At 41.9% G+C, this 18,931-nt stretch overlaps 1 protein-coding gene across 1 annotated transcript in view; it reads right to left on the reverse strand.

Moving 5' to 3' along the window:
• Nucleotides 1-18,931, reverse strand: part of ABCB7 (ATP binding cassette subfamily B member 7) — a 41,468-nt gene that overhangs the window by 4,914 nt on the left and 17,623 nt on the right. The window contains exons 5-15 of the mRNA XM_036401970.2: nt 15,612-15,744; nt 14,171-14,439; nt 12,914-13,002; nt 12,324-12,411; nt 11,521-11,695; nt 9,971-10,128; nt 9,275-9,438; nt 8,986-9,115; nt 7,743-7,914; nt 4,104-4,207; nt 2,455-2,562 (exon numbers count right to left, since the gene is read on the reverse strand). Coding sequence (XP_036257863.1) covers nt 2,455-2,562; nt 4,104-4,207; nt 7,743-7,914; nt 8,986-9,115; nt 9,275-9,438; nt 9,971-10,128; nt 11,521-11,695; nt 12,324-12,411; nt 12,914-13,002; nt 14,171-14,439; nt 15,612-15,744 — 1,590 coding nt within the window. The remainder of the gene's footprint in view (nt 1-2,454; nt 2,563-4,103; nt 4,208-7,742; nt 7,915-8,985; nt 9,116-9,274; nt 9,439-9,970; nt 10,129-11,520; nt 11,696-12,323; nt 12,412-12,913; nt 13,003-14,170; nt 14,440-15,611; nt 15,745-18,931) is intronic.

The raw sequence follows: 18,931 nt of genomic DNA on the forward strand, positions 1-18,931 counted from the left end.
AAGGATTGACTGCACAGTGCACTCGCTTGTGTGGGCACTGCCAGCTGAAAGCAAGGAGCTGTGCTCTTCTCAGACTGCACCTGCCTTTTGTCCATCTGGACAAAATCTAAAGCCCACAGCATGGAAAGCTTCCTACCTAAACTGGAGGAGTTATCTAAAGTAAAGTTTCCTACCTAAACTGGAGGAGTTATCTAAAGTAAAGTTTCCTACTTAAACTGGAGGAGTTATCTAAAGGAAATGTGGACCTCTATATGAGGAGGAGCAAGGTGTTAACTACTCCTGCAAAGTGACATCAATGTACCAAAATAAACACGGATTTATCTTTGCTCAGTAACAAACACAGGTGAAGGAGTTAAAAGAGAAGAGCAGACAGAGAGGGGTTTATAGCAGACAAGCAAGCACATCTAAGATCAAATCCTGAAAACAATTAGTGTCAACTGTGCTTTTATGGGTGCTCTGTAGCTTGTATCACTGCAATCACCACCATGAAAATTGTGTGAGCAGTTCAGTTCTCTGGGCTGTTCTCAGGAGCAAAGATGATTTATTGACTATCAGCATGGAAAGGAAGAGCTGGAGAGGAGAATCCCATGAGAACTCCAACCCTACAGAGAAATACCAACACTCTTCAAAAAACCAAACTAATTTTCTACTTTGAGAGACACATTCACTGACTTCAAATTAAACTGATACATTAATTCATTCTCCAGCTACTTTTCCTCTCATTATACAGACAACTACATGGATTTGATATCAGTTCTAAATTCTGATCTACAATTAAATCTACCTCCTTGTGACATCTGCTGATGGACAAGCTGGGAAAAAAATTGGGACTTGGCACTTCTATTAGCAGTTATGCCAGTGGAATCTGAATAAACATACACTTGATCAACAGAACTGCAGAATTTACTTAAATTCTTTAAGTGATTAATTTGGAGTAGAGACCAGATTTTGAATTATGGCTATTTTTTTAGTAAGTCTTGACCAAGAAAAAGAAGTTCCTAAAAATGGAACTTCTCTGCTCAGCTCCACAGCATCAGGATCTGTATCATTACTCCAACATTTACTCAGCCAGGAATGATTCTGATTTTACCCCAGCAAAGGTGCTGGAATTGTGATTCCCTGATTACCATTGCTAAGCAAAACCAGCCACAATCACCCTGTGTCATCCCTGCTCCTGAGCCTTGTTTACCTGGCTGCTAACACATCAATCCTGCTGGGATGGCAGAAGGCAGGCCTGCCTCCCTCATCCACAATTCCATCCTTCAGCAAAGGAAGCACCCTGGCTCCCTCACAGTTCGAGGCTGTGCTTTTATTTTTAATTTAACAGTTACACTACAACACAAAACACACTCTCAGGAAGCTGTGAAAAATTGCATGGAAAACAAAAAGCTGCCAATTGCCTTGTGACACGTTACAAAATGTCTGTGAGATGTTTTAACGTGCACTTGTAGGAAGGATACACCTTGGGAGAGGCTTTTTCAGCAAAAGCTGAAAAAACAAAGCAGATCAAAAACAAATAAAAACTCCATGGAGCACAGCAAGTGATTTATTCCACTACTTCATCCTGAGATTCATATAAAGCTGAGTTTTGTGTAGCAAATGTCACTATTTCATAAAGATGTAGTTCTAATTGTCCCTGAAATCACTGAATGTAGTGTAAGAATAATTTATTTGCTTTTAGATGTGTATTTTAAGTCACTAAGACACCTATGAGCACAAGCTTATAAATAGCAACTGATAAAAATGAATGCAGAGATAAATTTAACATCTATTATCAGCAGATCAGAGCACTGTACTTTCAGCATTATCAGTTAAAAGAATAATTATGAAGTTATCTTAAGGACATTTGTTTATTTTAAATCTCTTGCCAGATACAGATAATAAAGAAAAAATGGACTTTGGGTGAGTATGAGGTAACAGCTGAACACTGATATTAGGGAATCAAACGTTGAGACATGTTGTTTTTTTCTTAGAAAGGGAACAATCACACTTTTCTACAGGTACAACAGAGAATGGTGCTCAGATTTTTAACACAATGAGGCTGAACAATCCTGCAATAGTTCTATCTGCATGGAAACAGAACACGCTGTCCCCTCTCCTTCCACTGAGAGGAAAAATGGATGTAGGTGAAAAACAGACACTGAGCAATGAGAGTGAAGCATAAATTGGGGGAACACATTAGGAAACTTCAGATGACAGAAGCATGCAAAAAAATAGATTAAAACATACAACAGTAAGGCATAAAAATAACAACATACAAGACAGTCACACATGCCAAGCTTGGGTTGGAATTTCAAACATGGTTCATTTCCAAAAAAAGAAACTTCCAGCAGCTTGGTGGGAGTGTATTACAATTCAAACCCAATTGAAATACAATTCCAACTGGACACAAAGAGTCCCTAAACCAAACCCTGACATGATGTGAATATCCCACAGCAGCAGGGGAGCCCTCACCTGATCCAGCACGATGATCTCATCTGCATCCACCACCGTGGACAACCTGTGGGCAATGAAAATCGACGTCCGGTGCTTCACCATGGCCCTCATGGCTTTGAGAATGTTCTGCAAGATTGCAATAGACACAAACTCTGACACACTCCTGAGTGAGATGAGGAGAGATAAAATGCTGCTGGAAATATGCAAATGACTGTAAATAAGTTTTGAAAATCATCTCTGGTACTGCTACAGCTTCCCAATAACAAACAGCCACGAGTATGTACAGGAGAAACAGAAGAGTCCCAAGCATGAAATATCTGTGGTTTTGCTAAAGCCTCAAACTGAAAAAAAAAAGCTTGTATTCACAGAAAAACACAGCCATCCCCAGGGACAAAGGAAGAGAAGTGTCACTTCATTTCAGGAAAAACTTCCCCATGGAGCCATGCTACACAAGCAGCAAACAGCAGTAAAAGCATCTGAAAATAAGAACTCCCCGTGGTTGTAATATTAATGCTTTCCCATGATTGTTAAAGAAAAAAATCCCTCTCAGGATTATGCTAATGTGGAACAAAGAGGCAGAGCAATTCTGGGAATTATCTATCTATCTATCTATCTATCTATCTATCTATCTATCTATCTATCTATCTATCTATCTATCTGTCTATCTGTCTATCCATCCATCCATCCATCCATCCATCGTTTCCTTTGTGAGCTCCATGTCACCTTCCAAACCACATCCCTCTGCAAGGAGCACTGATGGGGAATTTGTGCCCTCACTAACATAAGTGAAGTGTCCACTTTATTTCTCTGAAATTTTTTGTCAGGAAACATTTCCATTCCCAGGCATACTCTTGTGGAAAAATCTCATTTTCATTTGCTGTCTTCCAAGTGCATTTCTACTCTGAAACCTTCTGCTTTGCTTATGACTCTAGCACAGATAGAACAAATCAAGAGAGGAAAAATGTGAGAACTGTGGACATTTCTGGCCCACGAGGAGGCTGTGCTACATTTCAGAGCTGTGCTATATGGATGTACAGTTCATCCTCTGGATTCTTTGCATCTGGAAAATGAATGTAATTTAGTGATTCCAGGTCAATAAATTCACTCAATCTGCATAAGTGAACAGAGCCATAGCTTAGCTCATTTTTGATGGCATCAGTTTGGGAAATTACTGCTGCTGCTGAGAGTTTTGTGCTCAAGCAAAGATGTTGTTATGAAGGCTGATGCAGCTCCTGTCACAGTGCCACCACATCCATGTCACAGCCCTTCCTGTGGAATGAACAGAAATGAACCCAGCACTGCAGGTCACACCTGCATCTGCTGCACAGCAAACCAGGGGGGCTTGTCCTGCATTATATCTCAAATATTTAGAGGGATTTTTTAGCTGCACCAGCTGCAAGGGATGAATGTGTCAAGGTGAATGGGACTTCCAGAGTGGAAAGAGAAAATATCCCAGAGACAGCTGACATCTCTCACTATCTCCAGGTAGATGGACTGGGCATCTCTGCTCCACACTTTAGGGTAACAGCTTCAACACAGCATCTCTTAATAATACTGAGAAAACACTTGAAAAAGAACAGAATTCTGAGAGGAAAAGAACAAGGAAAAGCATCAGAATCGAACATCATTGTATCACTTAAATTCTAGAATTTTTTATCCCAATTTACCTCTTCTGTAATTGAATCTAAAGATGATGTGGCTTCATCATAGAGAAAAATAAGTGGCTCCTTTAACATTGCTCTAGCAATTGCAACTCTTTGCTTTTCTCCTCCTGAATGAGGGGGAAAGAGGAAAAAAAAGAAAAAAGATTAAGTTACAATTGTGATAGTCTAAATTCAACAGCAGACATGATTTTGAAGGGTTGGTTGTTGGGTTTTTTCTCCTTTTTTTAATAGACATCATAGTCACTGCTGACAAATGTCTGACATGTTACATAAGATAGCACACAAGTTCCTGCTCCCTGGTAAATTTAGTGATTCAAGATTGCTCATCCTTTTGGAAAAGGACAGAGAACTATTTTCTATCTGCTCCAAGGCAAGAGTCTGGCACAGTAACAATGCTGTACAGTTACTCACTCTGTACACCTGGGAGTAGGAGCCCATTCACCTGGGCTGAGCTCTGCTCCATCCAGTAACTCTGCACTCACAAATGCAGTTTTCTCTCACCACTGCTCTCTCCACACCTGCTGTATTGGATTTCAGGCATCTTGCTCACACATTGTGTCTTTCAGATCTCTCCTTGATATTCATCCAACTTCCCACCCCATAATGGCAAATTTCACTCAAGAACAGTTAATATTGGACTGAAAACCACCATCAGCCTGCAATCTACAGCCTGGTGGTTTCTGATATAACCCAGTTTCAGACTAGTTTCCTTCCTAAACAATTCTTACAGCCAATATCTACTCAAGAATAACTCAGGGCAACTTTTACAGACAGGAAAACAGGTGCATTTGAGAACTTAAAATCTGCTAAACATTTGGTACGCGACGCAAACACGTCACATTTGTGCACTTGTCCTCCTTTGTTTTATGCAAGACTTCAAAACATTCCATTTAGTACCATTATATTCTTGTTAATGTTCCTTTCCTATCAGGAGAGAACATGCTTTCATAAAGCATTTAAAAGGCTGCTGGTAATGCTGCAGTTCACATTTTAAACTGTCTTTGGCAGAACCCAGGAGCAATTAGAACTGTCTGATTTACTCAGTCTGTTTTAGTGTGCTCTCCCTCCCTCCCTCCCCTGTACAGCATCTTCAAAACTCACAGCTTGACAATATCCATGTTTGAAAGACACATTTCAGTAACCAGATCCCCCAGAGTTGCAGGGAATGTTGTTCCCCATTCACACTCAGGGCAGCAGCACAGAAACTGTTCCATTCACAGAGTCAGGGATTTGCAGCTCTGCCTATTACACATCTCTTAGCCAACACTGATGTGGGTTCTAATTGCAACAACCCAAACAACTTGTTTTTCACTCTTTACTCTTGATGAATCAATCCTTGAGAACAGTAAGAACTGCACAAAATGCTACATCACCACTTCAATTGGTAAATCTGTCATTGCAGCTAAAATCTTGTTTTTCCATTGTGCACATAAACCCCTGGATTTTAAAGAGAATCACTTCAACTCACGCAGCTTTTACTCACCCTATTCCTGCCACAAAGTAACAGAACAAGGCAGGACTTTGTGTTCTCCTTAGACTTGAGGAAGCCTCACCCAACTTAAAAAATCCCACAAACTGATTCTGAAATGAATCCAATACATCTCTTTATAAGAATTTAGGGAGCCAATCTACTACTGAGAGAACTATAGATTCCAATTAGCAGTAGCATTTTACACAGCCACTGAAGGAACTCAGAGCTTTTCATTTGATATCTCCAATCCTTTGAACAATGACACCAGTTCTGAGAGCACTGGCCTGAGACTCCTGTACCCTGGCTGCACACATTCCTGAAGCTTGTTTACCACTGCTATTTGTCAATATTCACCTAATTGTTGAAAATAAGAAATTGAAGCTCTTCTTTCAGTGGCAGGTGCTTATTCAGAGCTCGTAAGAATTCCATTGTCTTTCTCCTGAGTATTTTACATACTCTTTCTTCTTTAAATACAAACAAAGCAGTAAAAGAACACAATTCCCTTACCTTTCTCAACACCACCTTTGTGGAAGCACTGGCAGGTGGGTGCTTATGACCATCCCAGTGGCAGCACAAACTGAGGGATGGAGGAAAGGCAGAACCATTTTCTGAAAGGCTCTGTTACAGGAGTCACGAGGTGAGCAGGAAACTCCAACACAGCCACACACAATGCTCCAGACTCAGAAAGGGACACAGAATCATGGCAGGTTGGAAAAGCCCCACAAGACCATGGAGCCCAACTGTTCCCCCAGCCACCATGGCCACCACTGACCCATGTCCCCAAGTGCCACATCCACAGAGCTGTTAAATCCCTCCAGGCATGAGGAGTCCACCACTGCCCTGAGAAGCCTGATCAAACCTTTGGATGAAGAATTTTTTCCTAAAATCCAATCTAAACCTCAACATAAGGTTAAGGCATGGAGCAACGTGGTCTAGTGCAAGATGCCCCTGCTCACAGCAGGGGGTTGGTTTAGATGATTTTTAGAAGATTCCCTCCAATTGAAACCATTCTATTCTTCTGTCAACACCAAGACATTTCAAACCTATTGTCAGTCAAATCCTCTTTCCAGCAATTATGAGTGTGGGGAGACAGGCAGCACAAGACAAATCTTTCATTGTTAGCACGATTCTCTTCAGTTCTGCCAGTACCTATTTAGCACCTTCTATTCCCTCACCCAGATCTGTGCTTCACATACTTTATTTCTCTTTTAGGTCTCTGCATAATCCCCTTCTGCAGCATGCACACTTTCTCCTGCACTCACGTTCTGGGTACAGGCTGTACCCTCTGACCCCCTTTTTCAAAGGCACCAGCACTCCTGACTGCAGCAGCTGCAGAGAAAGAAATCCCCTCAGAACTGCCCCTGCAACAGGCAGCACCTGTGTCTGCACCCACTGCATCCCTAAAACACACAAACTTCCCAATTCTAGTCCACTACCCAAACAGATCATGAGAAAAATAATTTTACTTAGATGCACCAGCAGCCTCACTTACAACCTCATTTAACACTATCCCCTGAAAAGACATTCCTTTGAACATCTTGCAGACTACAGCTGCCTTGAACTGCAGACCTTCATATTAATATTCAGCCTTTCCAGGTAGGTATTTTGGGCTCCTCTCTACAAGGACATTAAGGGCTGGAGAGTGTGCAGAGAAGAGAATGGAGCTGGGGAAGGGTCTGGAACATAAGTCCTATGAGGAGAAGCTGAGGAAGCTGAGAAAGAGGCTCAGCCTGGAGCAAAGGAGGCTCAGGTGGGACCTTCTTGCTCTGCACAGCTCCTTCCAGGAGGGGACAGCCAGGGGGGTCAGGCTGTGCTCCAGGGAACAGGGACAGGAGGAGAGGGAACAGCCTCAGGCTGGGCCAGGGGATGCTCAGGCTGGATGATAGGAAAGATTTCTTCACTGAAGGGTCATGCATTGGATCAGGCTGCCCAGGGCAGTGGTGGAGTCACCATCCCTAGAAGTGTTCCAAAAAGGAGTGGATGTGGCACTTGGTGATGCAGTTTAATGGGCATGATGGCATTTACTCAAAGGTTGGACTTGATCTTGGAGATCTTCTCCCACCTTAATGATTCTGTGTTATAAGCTAAATAAACTAAAAGCAAACCTGAGCACTAAACTCTGCATGAAACTTTGAGGCAGCAAAAGGGATACAAAGAAGCTGGGAGCCAACCTGAGAGCTTGAGTCCTCGCTCCCCGACCTGGGTGTTGTAGCCATTGGGCATCCTCAGGATGGCATCGTGGATCCCTGCCAGCCTGGCCACCGCGTACACCTCCTCTGCCGTGGCCTCCGTGTTGCCATAGAGCAGGTTGTAGTAGATGGTGTTATGGAAGAGAACAGCATCCTGCATTGGTGGGAAGCACATTTGAAAGAAGAAATGATGAATATCACCTTCAGAACTGTCCCCTAAATCGGCCTTGCTGGGTTCAGGGTGTCCCCAGCAGGCTGCAGGGTCCAGATAGCTCAGTCCTTTATGGGACAGACTGTCCAAATTCCCAAGCAGCTCTCAGCCACAGGCAAGCTTAAGGGATATCAGCTCCTTAGTGATTATCAGCTCTTTGTGATTTCAGCTCTTAGCTTGCTAGGTGCCCAGGCAGGCAGATGCAGGGAGAGAGAGGAGAAGGCTGTATGAGGTTCCACAGTGATGTCTTCATTGATTCTTCTGAGAAGGGTTCCAGGGCAGCTCTTGTACCAGAACCAGGCTAAACCAGCCATTTATATAGGGCTGTCTTATTGATTCACAGAAGAATCAATAAAGACATTGCTGTGGAACCCCACACATATATACAGGGGGATCAGAAATGGTCCAATGGCAAGGGTTAAAGGAAAGTGACCTATAGGGTTACAGGGAGATAAGCAGGGCTCCAAAGGTGGAGCAGGGCCTTTCTAGCCCATTCACCAAGCCTTGGCATTTCCTATCTTTAGGCTTCTGCATGCCATGGGGCCCTTGCAAAACCAGGGCCTGCTACAGTCCCCAGCCTGTGAAAGAATCAACACAGAATGGTTTGTATTTTTCTTTACACAGCCTGAAGGTAAAAGTGTTTGGGGACATTTCTTTTCCCAAAAAAGGGATTAATATATTTTGTGTCCTAAATATGTATGTCATGCATAGTTTCACCACTTTGCTAACTCATTAGGGGTGGTAATCAACTATAAAGCTAAATCACTTAAAGCTGGAGGCAGTTTCTCATGGGGAGGTTTAAACACATTTCAGAAATTGGATCTATATGATGATGCATATAAAACCATAATATTTCCTGGGGGAAGAAAGTCTAGTTCCTTTGAAAGTCACCATGCAACACCACTGCATTAGGAGTGGCCTTCACTGAACGGTGCCAGATACTGAGAAGCACTGTGACAATAGATAGAATTACTGTTCCAATGGAGGGTCTGGGGAGAAGGAAACATGGAATACCTGAGGCACAACTCCTATTGCCTTTCTCAGACTTTCCAGACTGACATCTTGGATGTTCTGTCCAGCAATATAAATGTTTCCTTTCTGAGGTTCATAGAAACGAAATAATAACCTCACAATGGTGCTTTTCCTGGAATTGAAAAGAATTGAAGTTAATGTTACATCCTGGTTTGCCATTTACAATCTCCAATCAGGAACGATGTACAAACAATAAAAAGCAAACACAAGCAGCACCACATTTAAGAAACTAAATTCTGCATTGATTGGCATATTTAGTCCATTTACCCACCCTGACCCACTACCTCCAACAATGGCCACTTTCTTTCCTGCAGGGACTTCAAAGGACACTCCAGCAAGGACTTTCTGCCCCTTCAGGTATTCAAAATGCACATTGTCAAAGGCAATGGAAGCAGTCTGGGGGGTGATCTGCAGGGGTGGAGCCAGCTCTTTGTCCTAGGAAAAGAAGAGTTCCACTTTATCTGCTGCCCAGAAATGATCTCCAACACTTCAACAAGATCAACAGTCCCTTCCCCACCTCAGAAAAAGGCAAACAGACACTCCAGCTCAGATATGTGGAAAATAATCATAATTTGCTGCACAAGTGACATTGGTTTGCTCCTCCTTTTCCCCAAAGGAGGTAAAAATTCCTGCTGTAAACACTCTGCCTCATAACTTCTTTTGCAATATATTCTGCATCATTAATTACCAATAAAAATTCAAGCACGAGGCATGAATACTTAAATAAAAAAATCTCAATACAAACACAGCTTCCATGAAGCAATTTTTGCTTCTCTGCAAGAAAAAAAAAATCAACTTATTGCAGTAACTGCACTTAAAGAAGAGGCAGAACAGCAACCTCACACACAACAACTCTTTCATGAATAGAAATTAAAGCTGGAAGATGAGAACATGGTAAAACGATGGCATTGCCACTAACAGCACTGTTAAATGCCCAGATACTTTAGGAAAATAAGCTACTACTTACTTTAATTTTGGTATCTACACTGAGAAGTGTAAACAAGGTGTTCATATCTATCAGTGCTTGTCTTGTCTCTCTGTACACTGTTCCCAGGAAGTTCAGGGGCAGAGAAAGCTGGAACAGCAATCCATTCACCATTACCAGATCTCCAACAGAAAGGCTGCCTTAAAACAAAAGGGGTGTGAGAGAATAAGGAGACTTGAAGAGTTTTCCTTTTAGGATGCACCAAAAGAAAGAATCAAGTCCATCAAACCTAATTTCTTTCATTCCATTTCTAAACCCAGATTTTTAAATAACAAACAAAACTCCAGAAAGGATTCCCAGATTTTATAGGGGTGCCTGAAAGGAATGGCAATGTTTGTGTGGATTTCACTTTAAAAAAGATCTAATAGCAGTGGCAAATAAGGCAAGCAGCACATACAACATCAGACTGTAAAATCCAGAGAGGCCTGAGGAAGTTAAAAGGCAAGGAAATAATTTATAGAAGCACAAAGCAGGAAAGACAATCTTAAGTACAATTACAGACAAATCCAAATGATAGATTCTGTCATGATCAAGACAGAGCTTTCACACTGTATGTACCACAGAGCTGCTGAAACACACTGAGAGGCTCTGGGCAGCTCGGTATCAAACAGGCTGATCAAGGGAAGGCTCAGGATGTCACAGCAGCTAAAGGTAAGTGGCAGGTCAGTTCAGCTGAAACAGGCCCAGAAAGATGATTTAAAGGCATGTGTCTACCATCCTGCTTCAAGCTATTCTAAATCTTCCTAAGAACAGCTATAAACTGCACCTACTGACTGATCTGTTCAGTGTAACCCTTCCCTGCCCTGGCATCTTTAAAAAGGGCAAAGCAGATGCAAGAAAGAGCACATGGTATAAAGGTCTGCCCTTCAAACACTTCTGGATGTTAACAGTCTTTAAAGCATCATTATTTTTACTCTAAAACCACCTTGCTTTAGCAGAGCTTCATCCCAATTCTGTATTTGAAGCTTGTGCTCTGTCTTCCTAATCAAGCAGGCTTTATTTTATGTAGTAAATTAGACAAGTGTAGAACAGATGGAAGCAATTCTTTTAATAATGTGCCCTTATTAATGGAAGGAAAGTGAATTATTGGTAACAAAACTACTGGAGACAAAGCACAGGGGTATACATACATGGAGTCTTGCCAAAATGGGAAGGGAGAAGGACAAAAAGAAAAGATCTTTGTACAATGTCCACAGAAATATTTTTATCTAAAGAAGTGCCTTTCAAAAACCTTTAAGAAAAACTTCCTAAAGTGACATTTTCTTGGGATTTTTCTTTAACTGCTAAACTTTTATAATGTTTTTGATAAAATCATGGTATGATTGAGAGAGCCATTGAGAGAGAGATAGAATGGAATTAATAATACTCCAAGAAGCAGAAATACATAGACAAAACTTAAGCAAAAAACTCTCAACCAAAAAGTCTCAAAATGAACTATCACATCAATCCTCAGTTAATTAAGACTAACACCTCTGTTGTGGATGACCTGAGGTAAAGGAGACTCATTTCAGGCTTACAGAGAAGTGAGTTACCTGCAATAATGCCCTGGCTGGCCAGCACCATGATGGCTGTTAAACCCACACTAAAAATGGCACTCTGGCCAAAGTTGAGGAGAGCTAAAGTGGAGGTAGTCTTCAGGGAGGCTTTTTCATAGGTCTTCAGGAACTCATCATACCGTTGGGCTTCGTACTTTTCATTATTGAAATACTACAACACAAACAAAAATGGTAAATGTGACAGTGACAAACTTAAGTGGCTGTAAAATCCAGTAAGAACAGACTGAGTGCACTGCCACACACACAGCTCCTCTCCAACAGTTCCAGCTACTGAAGGAAGCAATCACAGACTATCCTGAGCTGGAAGGAAGCCACAAGGATCATGCAGCCCAGCTCCTGCCCAGGACACCCCAACAATCCCACCCTGTGCCTGACAGAGCTGTCCAAACACTCCTGGAGCCCTGGCAGCCTCAGGGCCATGCCCATGCCCTGGGATCCTGCTCAGTGCCCACCACCCTCCTTGGTGAAGAACCTTTCCCCAATATTCAACCTAAACCTCCTCCTCAAGACTAAGTTTACTCTCTGCAGAAATTGATGGTCAAGGTGATTCAGCCATGAAAGAAACTTCTCATTCTTTATTAACAAAGAGATTTTTTCCAGCCCCCGCTAACAACTTTCCTGCTACTCTGTCAGTGCCACGCACTCCTCTTCAAATGAATAATGCTTAAAAATATGTTATTGCTCCAAATATGCAGCCCTTTAAAGATGAATCTTATGACTCACTTCCCTAAGGCTGACAGAAGCAAGACAAAGAGCCTGGTAGTAAAGAGTGGCCTTACCTTTACAGTCTCATAATTCAGGAGCGAGTCAATGGCAGCGTTACCGGCATCATTGTCAGCTTTGTTCATTTCTATCCGAAACTTTGTCCTGGGAAAGGAAGGTTTGATCCACTCACTGATGCATTAGGATTTTGGCTTTTCTATTTTTCAAACCCTGTACTGCATTAGTGTATAACTCTAAACTCCATATCGAGTTAACTATGGGAATAGTTAACATTTTGGTCAGACAAAACAGTTCCTCTAGGCCTGAGATTCAAAGAGACTCTACTGCCTCAGCCTCCAAAAAGTATCAATAAAAGTGGTTTGGGGGGAGCAAACTGGGGGAATATGACTTCATTGCCTGAAGCTGGAATTGGAGGATTAACCCCAGAAATGTAAATGGACCAAACTTATATTTGTCTGAAAAACTCGTGACCATCGTCCATCTTGGGTGTGTCCTTGGTGGCTTTTGCACTGCCCAAGGTGAACCTATTGAAGGCCTTTAATAAATTCCCACTTTATTCTCTTAATCCTGTCTACCTCTGTTCCAGGCAGCCACTGCAGCACCATCCCAAGCACCCTGAGGAACAGGAGGGCAGGGCCTGCCTTACCTCCACTGTGTGATTCCTATGGTGAACGCTGCGTAGGCTCCCAGGGTCCCCAGAGTGACCAAAGCAAACTCGGCCCCGCATTTGTAATACTGCAAGATTTAAAATCAAATAAGAATAAAAAAAGGATCATTCTTGTTTTCAAAACTTCACTGATGTCTCCAGCTAAGCTATTCTAATTTTAAGACAAGAAATGATGGTCCCTCCCAACACAATCCCTGCTCTGAACAGCTTAAGGCTAAATAAAGGCTTAAACTCAAAAGGAAAGCAGCAAGAAGGGTTTAGATGAAAAGATTGGAGGCAATAACCAAGAGCTAGAGTATATAATACTGCAAAGTTATTTTTCACATTATAAAACATAAATGCTGCTGATGCTTGTGCTGTTTTCACAAATAAGTATTTGTTTCTATGCTTTTTCAGTGGATTTTGAAAGAAAGCTGGACTGTAGAAGAAGAAATAAATGGCCTTGCAAAACAACTTAGGAAGCATTTTCTGTACTTCAGGGCACATCAGGAGAGAAAAGCCCTAAGGAGGGTTGGCTGACAGCCAGCCTGGTCTGCAATTTCCACTGGTTAGAAAATGGAACCCAACAGGCATTTCACTGTTCCATTCAAACTTGATTAAGTCTTTCCAAAAAGGCCAATAAACAGAACAAGATTCTTGGTTTTAATTTAAGCTGAGATACATAATCATGATTCAGATTTTTGCATCCAAATAACACCCAAAGATCCTGACTTCAAAGACAGAACGTGTGATTTATTTTGTAGAAGCTCAAATTTCAGGGCATTAGGCTTAAAACCTGCCAGGAGAAGCCTGTTTTCCAAAAGCTAATTTTCACTTTTAACTTCTGGATAAGTCCAGATCAGTATTCAGGAAAGAACCAATAATCACTCCCTCCTCTATTCTGAATACACTGAACCACAACATTTTTATCCTGTTTCCTCACTATTCACCTGGGTATATTTGACACTTGTGTGCACAGTTTACTTTTCTGATCTCATTTTTCCAACAATTCTGAAGAAAAACATTAAAAACTGTCCACATAAATGCAACTGGCTGAAGACAGGTTTCAAATGTGAAAATAATTCCAAATAAGCTTATTTAAAGCAACAGATCTTTGAAAACTATGGGTTGCTCTCTTTTAAAGTAGTTGCTTCCACCTTATAAATTCAATTATTCTTATTATTAGTACTCAGTAGACTTTGGTAAGAGCACCATTCCTAAATGAGACAACTCCAACAATGACTAAACCACACTTACCAGAATTCCACTGACCAGAGCCACCTCAAACATTGTGGGTCCCAGGTTAAACACCAAAGCACTGAGGACAAAGCTGATGCCCCTGGTGCCTCTGTCGATGGTTTTTGACAGAGCTCCTGTTTGCCTGCTCAGGTGGAAAGCCAGGTCCAGGTTGTGAAGGTGCAGGAAAACATTCTTGGCAATCCTCCTGATTGAATTTTGAGCTACCTTCCCAAACACTGCATTTCTTGCTTCATTAAATAATGCTGCCCCAGCTCTTGAGATACCATCTAAAAAGGAATGAAAAAGTTTACAAAATGAAAATAATTATATTTTCAACTTCCCTTCATGCATGAAATTACACTAGACTCATTCTTTATATATTTTCAACAATTTTAGTTCAAAGGTAATTTATACTTAATTGGCCCAAGCTTTATGCCATTTTTCATTTATAAACCATTGTGCACACATTTAAATCAGTTTCTTTTTATAGCTGGTTATAAGAAAGGGCAAGATTTATAATCAAGAATAATTTCTATAAGCATTATTTCATTTTTTAATTGGAATACTAGAAGCAAGGTCAGAGAATATTAGGAATAGACATCAACACAGTGTAACTATGAAACTGTTCCAACACTCTGAGGGCTGGAGCTCCTCTGCTCTGGGGGCTCTGGCAGAGCTGGGGGTGCTCACTTGGAGAGGAGAAGGCTCCAGGGAGATCCCAGAGCACCTTTCAGGGTCTAAATGCTAGCATGAGGATAGGTAGGAGGGTGGAGGCTGATGACTGTACTTGGATAGGCCATATGGCCAGGGCAATGCACATGGATACTATTATGCTTTCCAGACATAGCAGGGCTGAGATTAGGTGGGTTTGGTTCCAGGAGAGCTGCAGAGGGACTGGGGACAAGGCATGGAGGGACAGGACACAGGGAATGGCTCCCACTGCCACAGGGCAGGGATGGATGGGATACTGGGAATTGTTCCCTGGGAGGGTGGGCAGGCCCTGGCACAGGGTGCCCAGAGCAGCTGGGGCTGCCCCTGGATCCCTGAAGTGTCCAAGGCTGGGATGGACAGGGCTTGGAGCACAGCTTGTGGCCTTGGACACAGGGAATGGCTCCCAGTGCCAGAGGGCAGGGATGGATGGGATATTGGGAATTAGGAATGGTTCCCTGGCAGGGTGGGCAGGCCCTGGCACAGGTTCACAGAGCAGCTGGGGCTGCCCCTGCATCCCTGGCAGTAGTGCCCAAGGCCAGGCTGGACACTGGGGCTTGGAGCAGCCTGGGAGCAGACAGGGAGCTGTCCCTGCCCACAGATGACCTTTAAGGTCCCTTCCAGCCCAAAGCACTCCATGATTCTGTGATTCACACCCAGCTGTGATGGCCAGCAATGCAAAAAGCTCTGAGTTCTCCTCCCTCCCTCCCTCCCTCCCTGCAGCCCCAGGCAGGATGGGGAGTGCACTCACAGCCCACGAGGACAGCAGTTGCCAGAGTGGCCGCGGTGCTGGGGGCATCGCCGAGGTTGAGCGCGTTCCCAGACACCTCGTTCAGGCTGTCCACTGCATATTTGAACATGAAGGGAACCAAAATATTCATGGCCTGAAAGCAGGAGCACACCAGTTAGACCATTTGCATGAAAACATCTATGGAGCAGGACTATTTTTGTCTGAAATTGCTCTACTGTTACATTTAGTCCTTGAGCACTTAGTGCAGGTGAGTTGGTTCTTCATTTCCAGCAGGATGTTCAATCCTTGCTGCTGGGATTGCAGGGTTACTTTGTCTCTCTCACTGCCTCCTTTTAAATATGGATTTCTATCCTCAACAAACTACACTGCAAAGGCCCTTGAAGTGAGCTGAGCTCTCAGGACAGCATGGCAAGCCCAGGAAATGCATGGCACACACAGGGCTACCAAATTGTGTCATCATTTGGAGCTGTTTGCCCTTTGTGGTGCTGGCAGTATTCAGTGTGAAGCAGCTCTGTTCCACAGGAAACCACTCACCTGCACTTTGCTAACACTGACTCACTGGGATGGATTAAATCAAAGCTCCAAGGAAATCAAAGGAAATAAACCAACCCCTCCTTTGTTTCTGTTCATATTCCCCTAAAATTTAAATAATGCTTCCCATTTGCAACATCACTCCAAATATTAACTTGGTGTCAGCATAAACCCTGGGGTTTGGCACAGCAGCACAAAAGATTTTCTGTACAGTCTATAAGACACTACAAATTACTGTACAAATATTGGTTTTCAAACAAAAAGTCACATCCACCACCTATCACCCAGTGTGTCAACAGTGGTGGCCCCTCTAGATGTGAAACCCCAAACAGATGGATATGTAAACACAGCAACTTCAGCAGTTTTTTATTTGCACAACTGTAGCACAAGAAAAAATGGAAAATCTCACAGAAAACATAAAATTCCTTGTTAGTGCACCATTGTTACATTGCTCACTTATTCTCACAAGAAAGGCAATTTACAGACAAACTTCACAAAATTAACAGAATTTCTTAATTCAAACTGCTCCTAACTGTTGAGGTTTGAAAATAAGGACACAACTTTTTTAGCAGTTGAACAAGTATGCTATGACCTACAATCTTACAATCACAGCAGATGTTAAAATACTTTACAGCAAGTTGACTTTGCTTAAGGTTGGGCTTATTTTTAGTATCTGGAAAAAACTTGTGAGGAGATGACAAATTATTTTACATGAGAAGAAACAAAAACCAGAAACCAGATTGATACAGATATTTCAGCTCTCTCCACCAAATGTTTTGGATACTCACTTAGATCTCAATTGTATTTAGGGACATCTGTCAGAGCTGAAAGCCCAGGGAAAAAACTGTAGATGAACTGGATAAAAGCAGATTTTGAGCTGAAAGAATGATAAAGTCATTCTTAAGTTCAGTCCAAATTCAAGGGGGAAGACAGACTTCCAGAAGTTCTAATGACTGTCCCAGGATCAACATTCCCAGTTTTACAAGTTATGGCAAATAGTGGAAGTACAAACTTCACCCAGCAGAGTAACTGGGTTTTGAAAATAATTTTGTAAACTACAGATTTAAAGAATAAAATGTAAGTTAATTTTTTGAATCTGTGCTGTTAGTTTTTTCAGACAGTGTTTTAGGCTAAAGATTTAAATGCAAATGAGGAAGGAATTAATTTTCTCCTCTTCCCCCATGTGTTCCCTATGAAATACATTATAAAAAACACATCAAAATTCTCAACACAGCATAGCTGAGGTAACTCCTGAGAGGAGATACATGAGATCTGAGGGCACCTGGGTGAGGTCAGTGCTGGTTTGTTAGTGACTGAAAAGAGAAAGCAGCTCAAAGATCAGGTCCTACAGCAAGCATTCCTCTGGAACTTGTCCAGAGCAGCCTGAGAGTCCTTCAGCCACAGCTCCCCTTCTAACAGATGGGAACTGTGGAAATCTCAAATCCCTTCCCCTGTATAACCAAACAACTCCACTTTGCCTTCAGAGACACTGAAACTCCATTTTGGGGTGGCATTTTGCTCTTGATAAAGATGAATCTACTGCCACGTGTGTTCCAGTGACAACCAACATGACAAAGTGCAGGTTTTCCTGGGAGAGGCCTCTCAGGAGAAAATAAGAATATTGTCATGCAGATGGTCTTCATTTGCTGCAGATTCTCACTAATCTCTCTGCAGGGATTTTATTCCTCACTAGACTGTGCTACACTACAGGTAGTTTTGAAATAGAACTCCAGATATATTTAAAGTCCATTTAAAGAAAAGAGATGTATTCTTTAAACTGCTGTTCTCCGCTCACAATTAATTTAACTGGTAACAGCCTACAATTTTGCAGAAATGTCTTCTTTTACATCAATATAATTCTTCCCAATAGAGTTTTAAATGAAATTTAAAGCCTGGTCTCAGGTTATAGTTGTTCTGACTCCTGGAGGGTAAAGCTTGAATAAGAACAAGGCAGCACAGTATTGCATTTCATTAGCAATCAAGACAGTCTGCTTTCCAGTAATTTAAAAAGAAAAAAGTTCATCTTACAAAGTTTATAGCAAGAGATGAGAGGCCATTATTAGAAACAGGCCTTTCCTACTCAATTTGTTAAGTCAATGAGATCACGTTCGTAGTAATGGAAACAAAATTTCATCCTTCTGCAAAAATTCACAGTTCTCCCTTTGTGTTTGCTGGCAGAGAACAAAAAGCTTTAAGCACACCAGGGTAGACCATGAAAATCTACCATGAAAAACAATTGTCTTACACAATATATCTGTACAGGCTTCCCTCCTCTGCCTAATGCCTGAAAGCTTGATAACAATTCCCATTAAAAAGACTCTTTCAATATGAATTTGTACATTTTCTATTTCTGGGTTTGAATTAATAGCTTATCCTTGCTTGAATTTATTGGAAAGCAAATACAGCATCCCATGAAATCATCCCAACTCAATTGCCCACATTTAACAGCAGGTTGCCCTGGAATGAATCATGAGTAAATGAGTTTAAACATTTTTCTAATGACTGCACTGTTTTAAGCTGACAGTGCAGTATCATCTTTATTCCCCCATGGGACTACACTACTTTTAAGGCAAACAGCCTTATCTTTCCTTTTGCTCTTCCCAGCATTTTTTGTTTAATAAAGATGATGAATTAATGACAGCCTGAGCCCCAACAAGATAAAACTGGTCCACAGTGAACTGTTCTTTGCCAATAATTCAGTGAGAAACGCTGGCATGAAGATGACTGAATTTATCTCTGGACCAATATAAACATACACATCCAACAGCTCCATTTGTGGAGGTCACACT

Source organism: Molothrus ater, chromosome 14 (genome assembly GCF_012460135.2).
Source record: "Molothrus ater isolate BHLD 08-10-18 breed brown headed cowbird chromosome 14, BPBGC_Mater_1.1, whole genome shotgun sequence".
In the NCBI taxonomy this organism is placed as follows: domain Eukaryota; kingdom Metazoa; phylum Chordata; class Aves; order Passeriformes; family Icteridae; genus Molothrus; species Molothrus ater.